At 37.3% G+C, this 16,932-nt stretch overlaps 1 protein-coding gene across 1 annotated transcript; it reads left to right on the top strand.

Moving 5' to 3' along the window:
* On the top strand, positions 907–1,899 carry LOC107636273 (L-ascorbate oxidase homolog). Its single transcript, XM_016339795.2, has one exon. It carries the CDS (start codon positions 1,063–1,065, stop codon positions 1,897–1,899), a length of 837 nt encoding a protein of 278 aa, XP_016195281.1. The 5' UTR covers positions 907–1,062.

Below are 16,932 nucleotides of genomic sequence, written 5' to 3'. Positions count from 1 at the left end.
AAAATATCAGTAGATATACACTTGTATTTGTACTGATTAATAGTATAAATTAACTATGTACCATTATTTAGTTAATTAGAATGAGAGCTCAATTAGTTATAGGCTCGGTCAATTTTATTATAGTACATGTATATAAACCTAGCTTCACTTGAGAAATTTAATAACATATTCTATTTTCACATCTGAATCATATTTTCCATTCACCTTTCTTCTATTCAACAAGATCTTCAATAACTCTTTGAACTTACGTGTCGCATGTTAAAAAATTTCCGTAAAAAAAATATGGAATTGCTATATGGTGTAAGAAAAATAGAATTTGCACACAATTTCCGTATACAAAAAACATATTAAGTGAAAGTGATAAGGTTCACGAATTACACAACTTGTAGTTTACATGATATAAAATTTTAGAAATTTCTAGCAAGCATATTATATTATAAATTTTAGAAACGTTTCTTATTTTTTTAAAGAAAAATCTATATGTGATGTTAATGAAGATTTTAAACATAATTTAATTATAAATATAATTCACCATCTTAATTAGTTTTGTTAATATGAACAGCAAAAAATAATAATAATTTATATTTAACATGAATCTTGAACTGAAACTAAATATTTTATATTTGACATGGGAACAATCATAACATTTGCATTTCAAATTTTCAATCTTAAGAAAAGAAATCAATTTATAACAATTTATATGCTTAACAACTCATACGGATCGGAAAACTAATAATAAGCAAACATAAAACCGTAATGACTATATATATTATGGTGGAGCGAAGTGCAAGGAGAACCAAGCACACGCAATGGAGGAAACACAACCTGGGAAGAAACCAATGGCAAGTATTCACCCCAAAAGGTGTATAAAAGGGAAGGGGCAAGGCACTAACCAAATCAGAAGAAGAAAAACATTCATCTATCTCTTAGCTTCTTCCCACTATCAATAAGGCAAGGAGGGAGATACTCACAAAAGAGTTGATCTTTCCTTGCCTGTAAGAGAATAATATATAATAAAAGAGGGGAAAAATCACCAAAAGAGAGAAATATATATCTATAGAAATGGCTCGTGCAGCTATTTCCGTGGTGATGCTTTGCCTCTTTGCTGCAACTGTGATTGCTGAAGATCCATATGTCTACTACACATGGAATGTCTCTTATGGCACCATTTCTCCATTCGGTGCTCCAAAACAAGCTATCCTCATCAACGACCAGTTCCCTGGCCCTGAAATCAACTGCTCCAGCAACAACAACATTGTTGTCAATGTCTTCAACAACCTCGACGAGCCACTCCTCTTCACCTGGCACGGAATCCAACACAGGAAGAACTCATGGCAAGATGGTACCCCAGGTACCATGTGCCCCATCCTTCCTGGCACCAACTTCACCTACAAGTTCCAGGTCAAGGACCAAATTGGTACCTACTTCTACTACCCAAGCCTTGGCCTCCACAGAACCGCTGGTGGTGTTGGTGGTCTCAGAATCTTCAGCAGGTTGTTGATCCCAGTTCCGTACCCAGATCCCGAGGCTGAGCACTGGTTCCTCATTGGTGACTACTATGCCAAGAGCCACACGGCCTTGAAGCAGATCCTTGACAATGGCGGCTCCCTTGGAATGCCTAATGGTGTCCTTATCAACGGTGAAAGTGTCAAGCATTTGCATAGAGACAACAAACCACAATTCACAATGAAGCCTGGAAAGACCTACAAATTGAGAATCTGCAACGTTGGTAGCAAAGACTCATTGAACTTCAGAATCCAAGGTCATCCCATGACACTTGTTGAGACTGAAGGCTCACACACCGTCCAGAACGCCTACGAGTCTCTCGACGTCCACGTTGGACAGTGCTTCACCGTTCTCATCACCGCCAACCAGGGAATTATATTTTTTTTATTATAATCACTTTTTGTATTGTCATATACCATAATTACTCCGTAATAATCTTAATTTTGTTATAAAATTGTCTTGGAGTGTATTAGAGTTACAAAATGTTACTTTAGAAGCGTGATATCATTCCTTTTGGTCTAAGCCCTTCTTCAGCTGTGAAAAATTTTTATTGCTTCATAGAAATTGACAAAAGAAGTATGCATGGAGAGTTGGAGACATCAGAACCTATAACAGTTATTATAATAAAATAACCATTAAACTGACATCAAATGCTTAGCTAAAATATCTTCAATAATCAATATCATTGTCTACATAAATTTTCATCAATCTTGCCAATATCTTCCCAGCGTTCATACGATATTGACCTATATTTCTTGCGTCAAAATTACATCTTCATCCATATAATTACTAACATCATTTATATTTTAGTCCATTGATTGTATGTCTTTGATCTCACTTAGATATAGCTTTTGCTTATAGAGTGTGAAATTAAAATGAGGATTAAAATTTAATATTGTGTTTGGTGGTGAAGTAATATATTTAGTAGTTAAAGAATTTTAATTTTATAATACAAAATTTTAGTTTTTTGAGTACTTTTAGAAAATACAAAAATAGAGAATTGAAATCTTTTGAAACATAAACTAAAACTTTAATAATACAAAAAATCAGTATTATATTTAGTGATAAGAAATTAGAACTAAAAATTCAGTCTTGTAATACAAAATTTTAGTTATTTTAATATCTTTAGAAAGTACAAATATAGAGGATTGAAATTTTTTAAAACGGAAACTAAAACTTTAATAATATCAGTGTACGTTTCAGTGTACTGCATGAGATAATGCATAAAAATCAGGGGTGGGCGAGTCACAACCAGAAAATTGCTTATTACAGACGAATTTACAGACAGATTTGATCTTATTTACTGATAGATTTTTGGTTACCGACGAAATTATTGATGGATTTTATCCCTCCGTAAAAGTCTCATTAGAAATTATTTACCGACGAATTTTTTTCTGTCGATAATTTACCGACAGATTTTTCTTTGTTACAGACAGAATTTTATTCGGTAATGGTCCCCCTTTTGCCAAAAAATCGTCAGTTTTTCCAATAAATTTTTTTCCATTACCAACAGATTTTTTCTCGGTAATCGTCACTTCATTTTTGCTTTGACTGTCCGATTTTTCGACAGATTTTTTATCGGTAACTAGCATCGGATTTTTCGACACATTTTCCATCGGTAATTGGAGTCTGAAAAAGCATTTTCAACTCTAAATACAGACATTTTTTCATTACAAAATAAATCTGATTTCATACAAAATAAATATAAATTTAAACAAATTCATCGTATTATCAAATTAAAAGAAAAGTACTATAAACAAGCAAGTCAATATAATTTAAAATATAAACAAAATGTATTGATACATCAACTATAATTCAAAACTTGATGAATTCAGTGTATTGTTCAACCATACTAAATTTATCAAGCTATAGTCCTAATGTCATCTTTATTCCCATCATCATCATAGTCCTCATTCGATACGGTCAACTTGCCAAGCTTGTCAGTGTTACTTGATTATGTTCTTTCTTTGATTGGTGCATAATGCCTCAGCCATTCCCCAACATAAACTTGGACATGAAATAGATTAAGGTGACATTAGGAGAATACTAGGGACAATCCAAAATCATTCACAACAGATATCACTGTTAGTACTAGTGGTAATAAGAGATGATAGAAAACGTAGAAGAAACTAATTCATAATACTAATGGGATATTAACAACTAGGCCAATTTGATTCTTACCCTCAACCATGGCTCTGCTATATTTTAAATATCTCAATGTCTAAGAAAATCATAATTAAAAAAATGAGTTAAAGAAAGTAAACAAGCTGTTGAAGCCTCATAATCTTCGTATCAGGATCATCCAAAGACTCTTGCCAATGCGCCAAGTAACCAGCCATTTGAGGGATAGCAAATAAAATAGTGAAGTACTCAGGTGAAAACTCCATGGCCCTGATCACATAAAGGCATTAGCTAAAACCTAGTAACATATATTAGGAGGGATAACCTTATCTTATGCTCCCTAGAAAGAAAAATCCGGCGTAATAATAGCTTTACTTATAAATTAGTCTAGAGTAAAAGTCAACATTTGGATATAGTTTTTTTCTGATGAAAAATTCATCAGATAGTGCAACCTTCTCCAAGGCAACTACAACCTGCACAATTAAAAAATTGTATATTGTATTAATAACTTGATTTTAGATTGAAACCTTTTGAAGTGTTTTAAATTTGAATAACATTTAGATATAGATACAAACAGCTAGAATAGTTTGGAGCAAAATCTTCAAAATGTAGAATTTGATATTGTATTAATATCCCCTGATCAAACCATCTCCTGCTCAAACAATCGTAGCATTTTTTGTTCATTTAATTACAGACAGATTTTCCGTCGGCAATTATTTTTCATGAAAAAAATTATTTTTTTGACAGAATTATCGACGGATTCTCTTTTCTGTCTGTAATTTATGCTAATTCATTTTTGAAAAATCCCTCGCAAAATCTATCTGTATTTCCATGGGATAAAATTTGTTGAAAATATCCATCTGTAACAACTAGTTTTCTAGTAGTGGCGAGTGGCAAACAGACTAGCCTACCCTGCCCCGTCCCGCTCTGTTAGGCGGTAGGAGTTAAGCGCACTTTTTTATTATGGCGGTCTCAAATTTTTAGCCCAACCTGCCTTTGGCTAGTTATGTGGGCCAGCCTGGAGGATTTTGGCCAGTTTGCCACCTCTAATAAAAATATATGAAGTTTTTTTTTAAAGGAAAACAAACACAAAATATATAATAATTATCACTATAAATATTTTACAAAGTTATAATTAAAATCAAAATTTAACGATTTTTAATGTTGAAAATATAAAAAAGAATTAGTATTTATCTTAACAAATTTGAGTTGGTTGAGTGATCATTTCACTCGTCTGTTTTAGTAAGTATTAAGGATTCAAATTTCACATTGTGTATATAGCAACTCATTAGCTAGCGACAGACCCTTAATAAATAGAGTTTCAATTTGTGGTGGATTAATTCTCAACCTGCAAAGTAGAATAATTTCTCATTGATAATAGTACTTGTGGAGATTTGTCTTTGTTGAAATTTACTTGTGATAGTTTTGTTTTACTATCATATTCATTATTGAAGTCAAAACAATATGGTCAACGTTGTTACCAGTTAAAATTTCATATTTTATGACATGATTTTTAGGTTTTCAAACTTATAGACTTATGCCATTGCAAAAGCTATTAAATTGATTAATATGTTTTGGTAATATTACCGAAACACTATCATTGAGCATTAGTTTGTGTCAAAAGAAACCAGAATAACTTTTATTATTCAATATATAATTTATTCTATTGAAAAATGAATTATTATCCCTAATTAGTAAATATATTTTTCTCAATTTCTTACACCATTTTATATGGCAATAATTATCATTAAAAAATAACTACATTATCCTATAATATGATATATAAAGTAATTTTTTATTTTAAAATTAATTCTGGTTAGTGAGATAAAATTAAAAATATTTTTTTATTTTTTACACATTTAAATTTGAATCCAGAATTAATTAACAATTCATCTTTTTTTAATTTCAATAACAAAAACAAAATTAGTTAGGTGGAAAATATTCGATATTTAATAATTTAATTGTTAAAATTTTAATTACCATAATTAATAATATAGTATTTGTTATAGCAATAACTCAAAAGATTAATCCAAGATATACTTGTACCCAATAAGACGCTCAAGCGAGTAAGTTCAACCTAGGCCTATTGTTTGAGTCCTAAATACGACTTAAGTTCATTATCTTAAGGCCCAATGCAGATGAAGTCTACATGTCCTATCTCAAATCGGCCTAGACTGAATTTGTGTTGCTAGTTAGAAATGGTAATAAATACTAATCGTGAGGGTGCGGCGGCCTCCTTTCCTGTCCCTCACTCCTGTTTTAAAAAAATCTCCCGTCCTATCTTCATCTTCGTCTCAAGTTCCTATCGTATGTAATTATCCCATCAGAGAACACATATATCCACAGGTATCTATGGATATTCTTTGAAAATTTTTGAAAAAAAATTAATGAAAAATGCTATAATATAATTAATAATCACAAAATAATCAATTTAATATAATTCAACACAATTCATAACATATTTATTATGAAAAATAAAATTAAAAAAATAAAAATATCTTCCAAACGGGTTTCATGGGTAGAAAAGATAATGCGTCTCAATGGGGCGGGGATCCCTCCCCAATCCCCGCTCCCATCTCTATTTAGTAGAATACCCTTCGTCTTTGTCTCATCTCCGTTTATTTTTCCGATCCCTACGGAGGTGGTGGGTATCCAAGGATATTATTAAGTTTTAATTTTTTTTTAAATTGACACAATCGTAACAAAATCTTATACAATTCAACCAAATATATCAAATCAAACACATTTCATACATAAATTTAACATAATAACATACATATAAAATTTTTAACATATAAATTAAAATAAAATAAATTAGAGTTACACACACTAAATTTTCTTTCGTGGGGATCAGGTGGGTACCTCAATCCCCACCTCCGTTCCCATTTATTTGCGGGGCGGGTGATGAACGGATTTTTGACGGTTTAGAATTTCTCAATGAATTCTCGTTGCAAGTATAGTTTCTAAACCAACAAATAATCCTTTCATGCAAAAAATTGTTTGTCACAAGTAAAAAACTCCTAAAAATAATAACCGAAGTATTCAAATCTCGGGTCATCTCTCAAGAAATTGCAAGGAAGTGTTCTTGTTATTGGTTATGGATTGTATATCTTTGGAGTTTTGGATAAGAAACAAGAAAAGTAAATTGTAAGAATAAAACTAATAGCTAATAAAGCTCTTGGTAAGGTATGAGAATTAGAAGTCCTATCCTCATTATCTTTCTCAATTGTGACATCAATTGTCCATTGCTCCCACTTAGTCAACCTCTAGCTATGAAGGTAAGTCAACTGGATAAATCAACTTGATTCCTCAAGTCCTAGTCAACTCCCAAGGAAAGACTAGAGTTAGTGGAATTCAAATCAACTAGCAACTTTCAATTATCAATCAACAAAAGAGTTTGACAATGTAAAATCTAAAACCAACAATTGCAAGCATCAATGATAACAAATAAAGGAAAAAGCAATAAACATGAAATACCTCAAATTACATTAAAAGGGAAATCAAATCTAACATGAGAATTCATAAACTAAAATAGCAACATAAAGAGATCAACAAGAGGAATAGATAAACTAAAGTACTAAAACAAAATAAAAGTTGAAAAAAACTAAATTGCAATAAGATAAAATTCAGAATTTGAGAAGAACTAAACCTAAAAATTCTAAAACCTAGAGAGAGGAGAGAGCCTCTCTCTTTAGAAAACTACATCTAAACCCTAAAATTATGTGAATGAAAGTTGTCTCCCTTCCAACTCCACTCTGCAGTCTCTAATTAGTGTGCTCGGGCTTGAAACTGGGCCAAAAACAGCCCAGAAATCGCCCCCAGTATTTTTTGATACGTCCAGCACGTGGCTCTGTCACGCGTACACGTCACTCACGCATACGCGTCGCTGAACTTTCGCAAGGTCACATGTATGCATGATGCACGCATGCGCGTCACTTAACTGCATGGCAACTATGGCAAATTACATATCATTTTGAAGCCCTGGATGTTAGCTTTCCAACGCAACTGAAACCGCCTCATTCGGACCTCGGGTAGCTCAAGTTATGATCGATTTAGTACAAAGAGGTCAGGCTTGACAGCTTAGCAATTTCTTCAATTTCTTGTATTCCTTCCACTTTTGCATGCTTTGTTTCCATCCTCTAAGCCATTCCTGCCCTATAAACCCTGAAAACACTTAACAAATATATCATGGCATCGAATAGTAATAAAAGAGGATTAAAATTAGCAAATTTAAGGCCAAAGAAGCATGTTTTCAATCATAGCACAAAATTAGGAAGGAAAATATAAAACATGCGAATTATATGAATAAGTGTGAGTTTAGTGGATAAAATCCACTCAATTAAGCATAAAATGTACCACGAAATAGTGGTGCATCAAATCTCTCCACATTTAAATATTAGCATGTCCTCATGCTAAGTTCAGGAGAACCAAAAGAGTGAAGACGAATGGTAGGATTTACGAAATGCGACCTATCTATATGAATGCAACTAAATGCAAAAATACTTCTACCTCCTTGGTTAAAAGTAAACAAATTCTCCAAGACAAACATAAATCAGATTCCACTAATTCAAATCAGACAATAAGAGACAAGTAAACTTGTAAGAAGATTGCTCATGAAAGCCGAAAACATAGAATCAAGCATTGAACCCTCACTGGAAGTGTATATGCACTCTAATCGCTCAAGTGTCTAGGGTTAATTCAATCTAATCTCCTCTAGTCATGATTTCTAAAACTTTGTTCTTCATCTAACCAATTAACAAATATTTAATGTACAAATGCAAACATCATGAGGGCTTTTTAAGGTTGTAATGGGGCTAAGTTAAGGGTGAGGATACATGTATGGCCAAGTGAGTTATACTTTGAATCTTTGACTTACCTAAATCCTCACCTAACACACACACATACTCTATACAATTCTAAAATTAAGCTTAGCTACCCAAAATCTCACTTTTACATATTTCACATACTCATGCATCAATTTTTAATTCCATCACATGTGCATTGATCTTTTTATTGAACTTAGCATTGGGGTGATTTTATTCCCTATTTATTTATTTCTTTTCTTTTCTCTTTTTTTTTTTAATTTATCTAAATGAAAACATAATATATCAATGCATATGGTTTTTCTGATTTCACATGAGTAAGCACCCAAATTTCCAATATTTGTCAGTAAAAATACAACACATTCTCATCAACCCAAGTTCCCACAATTTCCCACACTTAATTGACACACACTATCTTAAGCTAACCAAAGATTCAAATCGGGTAATTAATTATTTTTCGCTTAAGGCTAGTAATGTGGTAAAATATAGAACAAATGGGGGTTAAGAAGGCTCAAGGTGGCAAACAAAGATAAATGGGATGGTAGGCTATTTGGGATAAGTGAGCTAATAACAATTGATGGCCTCAATCATGTGTATGCATGCAAATATACTAAACAATGGATATATAGAATGGAACAAACTATAGATTGCAATCATAGGGAGGAAAACACACAAGAATAAAATTCATGGTTAAATAATGTAACCATATAATTAAGCTCAAAATCTCACAGGTTGTGTGTTCTTAGCTATAAACCATGTTCCAAATTACAATCTTCAAAAAATTTTAACAAAAAAGTTTTAATTTAAATTAGTGAAATGCTATAAAAAGGGTCTTGAAAAAGAACTTATCACAACAACCAAGTAGTGGTAGAAGAACATGCACAAAATCAAACAAACATGCAATCAAACATGCAAATGTAACAACTAATTTAACAAGAAAAATTAAACATTGGTGTTGAAATAGGAAATAACTAACCCACGGAAGTCGGTATCGACCTCCCCACACTTAAAGATTGCACCGTCCTCGGTGCATGCTAAGATGTGCAAGTGGACGGGCTACTACAACTGATGTTTTTCTCCAAAGATTGTGCAGATGGACTTGTCTGTCGCCCTATTGAGAAGCTTTTCCTTTCCCTTCTCGGTGGCCATCCTGAAAGAAGAGGAAAAAGAAGAAAAGTAACCCAGAAATAAAGATAAGAAAACAAATACAGTATGGGTAGGTTAATGCCAAATAATGAGGATCTCAACTACATGGTAGCTACAACATGCAAGTGAGAAAATAGTAGAAGCAAATGGCACATCAATAGTGCAAAAATTGCAACAATGAGGGAGAGAATGGGTAATGCAAGATAGTATAAGTGCATATCAATGCAAGTATCATAAAAGATTAGCATTGACTTATGAATAATAATACCCAATCAGAATAAAATAAGTCATGAAGCACCAGAATAATACAAGAGATATTCGACAGTTGAGCAAGAAAATTCAACACCGAAGAAAAAGTATCAAATTTAGAAATGAAAATGAAAACATGCACAAAATTAAAATGCAATGAGTGGAAGTATACAAATGCAATAAAGAAAATAGAATGAAAGAGAATAAAGATGAGAAATTAAAGAAATATAGAAGAAGAAAGTAAGAAAAGAGGAGGAAAGAAGGAGAAAGGAGAGGAGAAAGAAGTAAGAAATGAAAAACAGGGTGTGACGCGCGTGCATGTATCACGCGTAAGCGTGAAAACTGAATTAGCCATGCGACGCGTAAGCGTCGCCCACGCATACGCGTGGGTGGCAAAAAATGCACACTGTCGCGTGACTACTCGCGCGACTCCAGCGCCATGGCATCACAACTCTCTGTTCAAGCATCGTTTGACGCCGATTGGCAAGCCCACGCGTACGCGTCGCTGACGCTTACGCTTAGATTGGCAAAAATGCAGGGGATGCGTACGCGTGGGGCACGCATACGCGTGAGTTGGCTTGTTCTCCAGGCACCCCTCCCGCGCGTCTCCATCACAACTCTCTGTTCATTTTATTTATTTTGCGAACCTGCATGTGACGCGTGCGCGTCATCGACGCTTACTCGTCGATCGCAGTTTTTTTTTAGACACCTAAACCATGAATTAAAGGAAATAAAAATATCTAAAAACAAAAATAAAAATCTAACTTATCACTAATATAAATAAAAGGGAAATTAGAAAGAATTTACCATGGTGGGGTGTCTCCCACGTAGCACTTTTAGTTAAATTCCTTAAGTTGGAAATTTGGTGAGCTCCTTATCATGGTGGCTTGTGCTTGAACTCATCTTGAAACTTCCACCAATGCTTGGACTTCCAATAAGCTCTAACATCTCCAAGTGAATTCACCAAGCCTTGATGAAGTTCTTCACAAGCTTCGAGCTCCCAAAGTTGATCCTCTTGTATGCCGGGATCCCAAATCTTGTTTCCACACCCGTCTTCAAGTTGATCATCATGATTCCATTCGGGTGGTTTAGCCTTGGAATTCTCATTTAAGCACCCAAACATCCTCCTAGACCCAATCAATTGAGAATTATACCAACCCTTGCAATTAGGCCTTGAGCTTCCAACCATAACAAACCTAGGATGGTGTTGCCAACCACTAACCATTTCCCTTTTACTCTTAAAACCGCAGATAGCTCTAAGTTGTCCATCCGTTTTAAGTAGACCATATTCAAGTGGGAAGGTAGAGTTTAATGATAAGAATTTTACCCACTTGAATGTTGTGTTGGATGGTAATGGCTTGGGGGGAGGTATCTCTAGTGGCGGTCTTGCCAATGTATGCTTCACTCTCTTGGGCTCCTCTTTGATGATCTCCACCTCTTGACAAGCTTCTGCAACATTAACCTCTTCCTCTAGTTCAATGGGAGAGGGTTCAATTGTAGGTAAAAACTCATTAATTATTGAACCCATCTCATGATCAACTGATGAGCGGATATATGCTTTTTGGCATTATTTTTAGTATGTTTTTAGTAGGATCTAGTTACTTTTAGGGATGTTTTTATTAGTTTTATGCTATCTTAGACTTTTGTGAGGGCTGGCCATTCAGCCATGCCTGAACCTTTCACTTATGTATTTTTCAACGGTAGAGTTTCTACACACCATAGATTAAGGTGTGGAGCTCTACTGTTCCTCAAAGATTAATGCAAAGTACTATTGTTTTTCTATTCAATTCAACTTATTCCGCTTCTAAGATATTCATTCGTACTTCAATATGATGGATGTGATGATCGTGACAGTCATCATCATTCGCAACTTATGAACGCGTGCCTAACAACCACTTCCATTCTACCTTAGATTGAATGGATATCTCTTGGATATCTAATACAGGGGACCGGGTCCGAGTTATTAGTGTCTTCGTGGTATAAGTTAGAACCCATGGATGGCCATTCTTGAGATCTGGAAAGTCTAAACCTTGTCTGTGGTATTCCGAGTAGGATCTGGGAAGGGATGGCTGTGACGAGCTTCAAACTCGCGAGTTCTGGGCATAGTGACAGACGCAAAAGGATCAATGGATCCTATTCCAGTATGATCGAGAACTGACAGATGATTAGCCGTGCCGTGACAGAGCATTTGGACCTTTTTCACAGAGAGGATGGGATGTAGCCATTGACAACGGTGATGCCCTACATACAGCTTGCCATGGAAAGGAGTAGGATTGATTGGATGAAGACAGCAGAAAAACAGAGATCAGAGGAACGAAAGCATCTCTATACGCTTATCTGAAATTCTCACCAATGAATTACATAAGTACCACTATCCTATTTTATATTTTATTTATTTTCATCCACTATAATTTCTTAATACATTTGAATCCGCCTGACTGAGATTTACAAGGTGACCATAGCTTGCTTCAAGCCGACAATCTCCGTGGGATCGACCCTTACTCACGTAAGGTTTATTACTTGGACGACCCAGTGCACTTGCTGGTTAGTTGTACGAAGTTGTGAAACAGATATAAAATCATGAACGTGCGTATTGAGTTTTTAGCGCCGTTACCAAGGAATGGAATGATCACGATTTCGCACACCATCAACCTCCTCAATGTCTTCAACCATGATATGCCTTCGAGGTTGTACACCCTCCTCAACATCAAATTCAAACGTCTTGGAAGGAGGCTCTATGACTTGAGTTTCCCATGAAGGTTCTGCATCTACTAAGTCCTCAAGGGTCTCTCCTACCTCCACCTTTTGGGTCTCCTCTTGCTTCTCTTGAAGTATGTATGCGTGAACCCGATCCATTACGTCCCTAAGACGATCCCTTCTCTCTTGTTCCATGTCAATAGCATAATTGGGATTATGTTGCTCTTGGATTGATGGACATGAGTGAAAAGTAAGTGCACCAGAGCTTGAGGGTTGAATATTGGGGGTAAAGAATGGATCCACACGGGATATAAGAGCTTGGAGAGTAGAGGTGAGACCGGTGAGAGCAGAGGTAAGTGTGGTTTAAAGCTCTCTTTGCCCTTGGTGAATAGCACTAAAGGTATCATCTATGGGAGCTTGGGGTGGATAGGAGGGTTCATTTGTTGGGAGAAAAGGCTCATAATACAGAGGTGGTTCTTCTTGATAAGGGTATGGACTAAGTGATAGTGTCCGAAAAATGTTCACCAAATCCACTGACGGCGACGACGGTGACCTCCCCACACTTAAGATGAAGCATCGTCCTCGATGCTACTGATCGGGCTCATGGTGAGGGTCAACAGTCGCATCTAGCTTCAGATGGGGCACTGTCTGGGGCACTGGCTCCTCGGGAGGCTGCTGGGTCTCCTGAGTAACCTGCGTCTATGGAGGAGCCTCCAGCTGAACCGGCTCCGCAACATGCTCCTCCTCGTGCTCTGCCTCGTGATCCTCCTCATCGGAAGTGGGAGAATCGGGGAGAGGGGGTAGCTCAATGCCCTATGATACAAACACCTGGTCTATGCGACCGAGACGTCGCATGATACGATGCTCGCTGTGCTCCATGAACCGAAATAGGCACTGTACTAGCTAATATGTCGGCTCGGGTGCTGGTGGTGGTGGTAAAGGTGCTACTGCTCCTGGAGAAAAAGAGGGTCCTGCCGCTGCTGTAGAGGATGAAGGTCTAGCTACCTCTACTGCTGCTCTAGCTCGAGAGTGGCGCCTGGATGGGGGTTTCTTGTGCACCCACATACCCCACAGAATAGTAACTTCCTTCTCATCGTCGTCTAGGGGTGGTGGTGTCACGTCATCGTCCCTCCAAGGGGCACTGGCTAACTCAATCATGCGAGTAACCAATGTAGAAAATGGTAGGAGGCCACAGATGAGGGACGAGATCGCTTGATCAATCGGGGGAAGTATACCTCCTTCCCCTCTATGACACAGCCAATCAGAAGAAGCATATCCATCGGAATCTCAAAAAAATGGGTAGTAGGGAGGACATAGTGGGCGAATATCTGCTGCCAAGTCCTAGCCTCTCTAAACAAATAAGCAAATAACATCCCCTTGGGCCTTTGGTTGTTAGAGTTCATTACCCAAGGGGTGTTCGGTATGGCAATAACGCAATTCAGCGCCTCATAATCAAAGGTCATAGCATTCATAGCTATCTCTTCCTGCTGGTATACACATATGTCACCAGTCCGGGGTAGACAATGTGAAACACCCTCAATAGTAGCCTCACTCACTAAAACCTGTCCGCCCCGTAGGTGGACTGACTCAACAGTCATGCGGAAGAGGTTACAGTAAAACTCCTTGACCCATGAAGTGTTTATTCTTCCCAAATCCCTATCAACAAAGCCTAAGCCCAATTCTTGAATACGAGTATTAATGGAGCTCCTCAGGTCGTTGGGAAGGGCCAATTTCTTCTCAATGTTCAGCTTTGTCTTTCGATAGGTACGGAAGCACAGCTCGCAGTAAAGATTGGGAAATCTGTATGTGTCAGTGGGTGGTAGCAGCTGATTCTGTTTATCCACTTAATTAAGTGGGTTCTTTGCATAGTTGGCATAAGGAGAGAGGGTAGAGGCTTGAGATTTCTTCCTCTTTCTTGAGGTAGTAGCCTTTGCTTTTCCTCTATTGGCCATCTTGAAAGCAAATATGGCATGATATAAACAACTAGGCAAATAGGGGAATGGAAAGCAAGGAATGGCATATTAATATGAAGTGAGTTAAAAGGAAGAAAACTTGGAGTACAAGCAACAGGAATTAGCATTCAACACAAAAGCCATAAACCAAGAATTCAAGTAATATATGCACCATGCTTGTTCATTAATCCCAATGAGCATCATACCCAAAAAGAATGATTAAAGAGTTAGTTGAAAACTAAAAGCAAAATCAGCAGGTTAGGCAAGTTAAAAGTTAGAAAACTGGTTCAAAGGTTACGGGTATGATGGTCATTTGCTTAATCACAATGAATCACAAGTATGGATAACAAGCATACTCATAAACATGAGGAGGAAGCAGTCATTGATGATGAAATATGATATTGCAAAAGAAGCAATTAATTGAAAGTAAGTCATCAATCAATGTCGCGGTCATTGATAATGCAATAATTGGTGTTGCAAAGGTTGAAATGCACTTTGTGTAACATAAACCAAGTTAGAAACTAATTTGAGTGAAAAAGAGTTACAAAAGTTGAATTCACCAATTGTTGCAAATGCATGAACCATATTCAACAAATTCGCAAGTTAAATTAAATGATGAGTGAACCACAATCCAAAGGCATTTGATTAACTTGGAAGGCAAAAGCATGTGAGGGTTCAAGGCAAATCACGGGAAACATAATAAACATGGAAAAACCAACCCAAAGTTACCTAAGAATTGAGTTTCGTGTAATCAGATGAATACTCAACTCCAAAAGCACGAAGTTCAGTTATAGGTAACATGTTTAAAACCAAAAACAATTTCTAGAAAGTTGGGCAGCATTCCGGCAGTAAATCGGATGTTCCCGGATAGCAAATTGCAGCAAAAATTAGTCATATGAATTCAACATATCAAACATGTAACACAATCAAGGAACTCATATGACTTGGCAGCATTAAGCAAGCAAGACAGCAGTGAAATAGAACATATAAAATAGAGCACACCACGCATCATTCAGCATGTAACATTCAAACAAATAAACACAAACGGAGCACTTATCAGGCCTAAGATCATCTAACCACATCCTAACTACCTAACCGCATTTATTTCTATCTAGCCTCATATGCAGAATTACTCAGCTATCTAACTAAAAATAACTAACAAAATTAATAAGAGACAGTAAAGAAAATAGAGCAGAGGCGGAGGCAGGGTGATCCTGGGACGTAGGCAGAACAGAAGAAAGCGAGGCTAGGGAATTGGAAGGGGAAACAGTGGTGCAGCGCTGTCATCAGCGGCGGGTCACGGCGTCGTCGGCTGTTGCAGCGGCAGAGCAGTGAGAGTGAGAGGGTGAGTGAGAAGAGAGAAAAGAAGAGAGGTTGGAGGAGAAGAGAGGATGGTGGCGACGATAGTGGCGTCGCCAGCGCAGTGGTGGGTGGTTGTGCGAATTGAGGTGGCTATGGAGGTTTGAGGGAGACGAAGAGGGAGAGACGTTGGGAAAAGGGTTAGGGTGCGCGACTGCGCTGTGCTCTTCGCGTCCCTAGGGGTATATGAATTTGAATCCACGCGTACGCGCACCGTGCACGTTCACGTGGATGGGAAGCTGAGCGAGTGGCCCGAGAGCGTCAAGTACGCTTTCGCGTAGATGGGGGATGTAGGCATGGGTGCGGACGCGTACAGTGTGTGTCCACGTGGGGTGAGTTGGGCTAGGGGCTTAATGCTGGCCCAGAACTGGCACAACTCTTGGGTTGGAGGCCTGGAAACTGCTTCAGCGGACTGGCGCGCACGCGGCATCACGTGCATTGCAAAATATGTATATCGGCGCGTATGCGCGCAGTGCTCATACGCGTGCATGCGGTTATGCCATTAGCCTAGTATTGGCGTGAGAGTGGCCCAACTCTCTGGAAAATGTATGGGCCTGTATCCGCGTATGGGCGCTGGTATGCGAAATTGTTACTCAGGTTGTGAATTTTTGTACGAAATTGATTCCCTAGCGATGGCACCAAAAACGGATGCACAGAACCAAGGTCTAAACATATCTTCACAACTTCGCATAACTGACCAGCAAGTGCACTGGGTCGTCCAAGTAATACCTTACGTGAGTAAGGGTCGAATCCCATGGAGATTGTTGGTATGAAGCAAGCTATGGTCACCTTGTAAATCTCAGTCAGGCAGATATAAAATAGTTATGGAGTTTTCGAAATTTAATATAATAAAATAAGGATAGAAACACTTATGTAATTCGTTGGTGAGAATTTCAGATAAGCGTGTAGAGATGCTTTTGTTTCTCTGAATCTCTGCTTTCCTGCTGTCTTCATCCAATCAGTCTCACTCCTTTCTATGGCTGGCTTTATGCAAGGGCATCACCGTTGTCGGTGGCTACATCCCCTCCTCTTGTGAAAATGGTCCAAGATGCCCTGTCACGGCACGGCTAATCATCTGA

The sequence above is a fragment of the Arachis ipaensis genome, chromosome B04 (assembly GCF_000816755.2).
Source record: "Arachis ipaensis cultivar K30076 chromosome B04, Araip1.1, whole genome shotgun sequence".
Classification (NCBI taxonomy): domain Eukaryota; kingdom Viridiplantae; phylum Streptophyta; class Magnoliopsida; order Fabales; family Fabaceae; genus Arachis; species Arachis ipaensis.
Note: the sequence above shows the minus strand (reverse complement) of the source record. Positions and strands in the feature narration are given on the sequence as shown.

Excerpts from the sequence above, each read along its gene's own strand:
- LOC107636273 (XM_016339795.2), top strand. The coding sequence starts at position 1,063 with ATGGCTCGTGCAGCTATTTCCGTGGTGATGCTTTGCCTCTTTGCTGCA.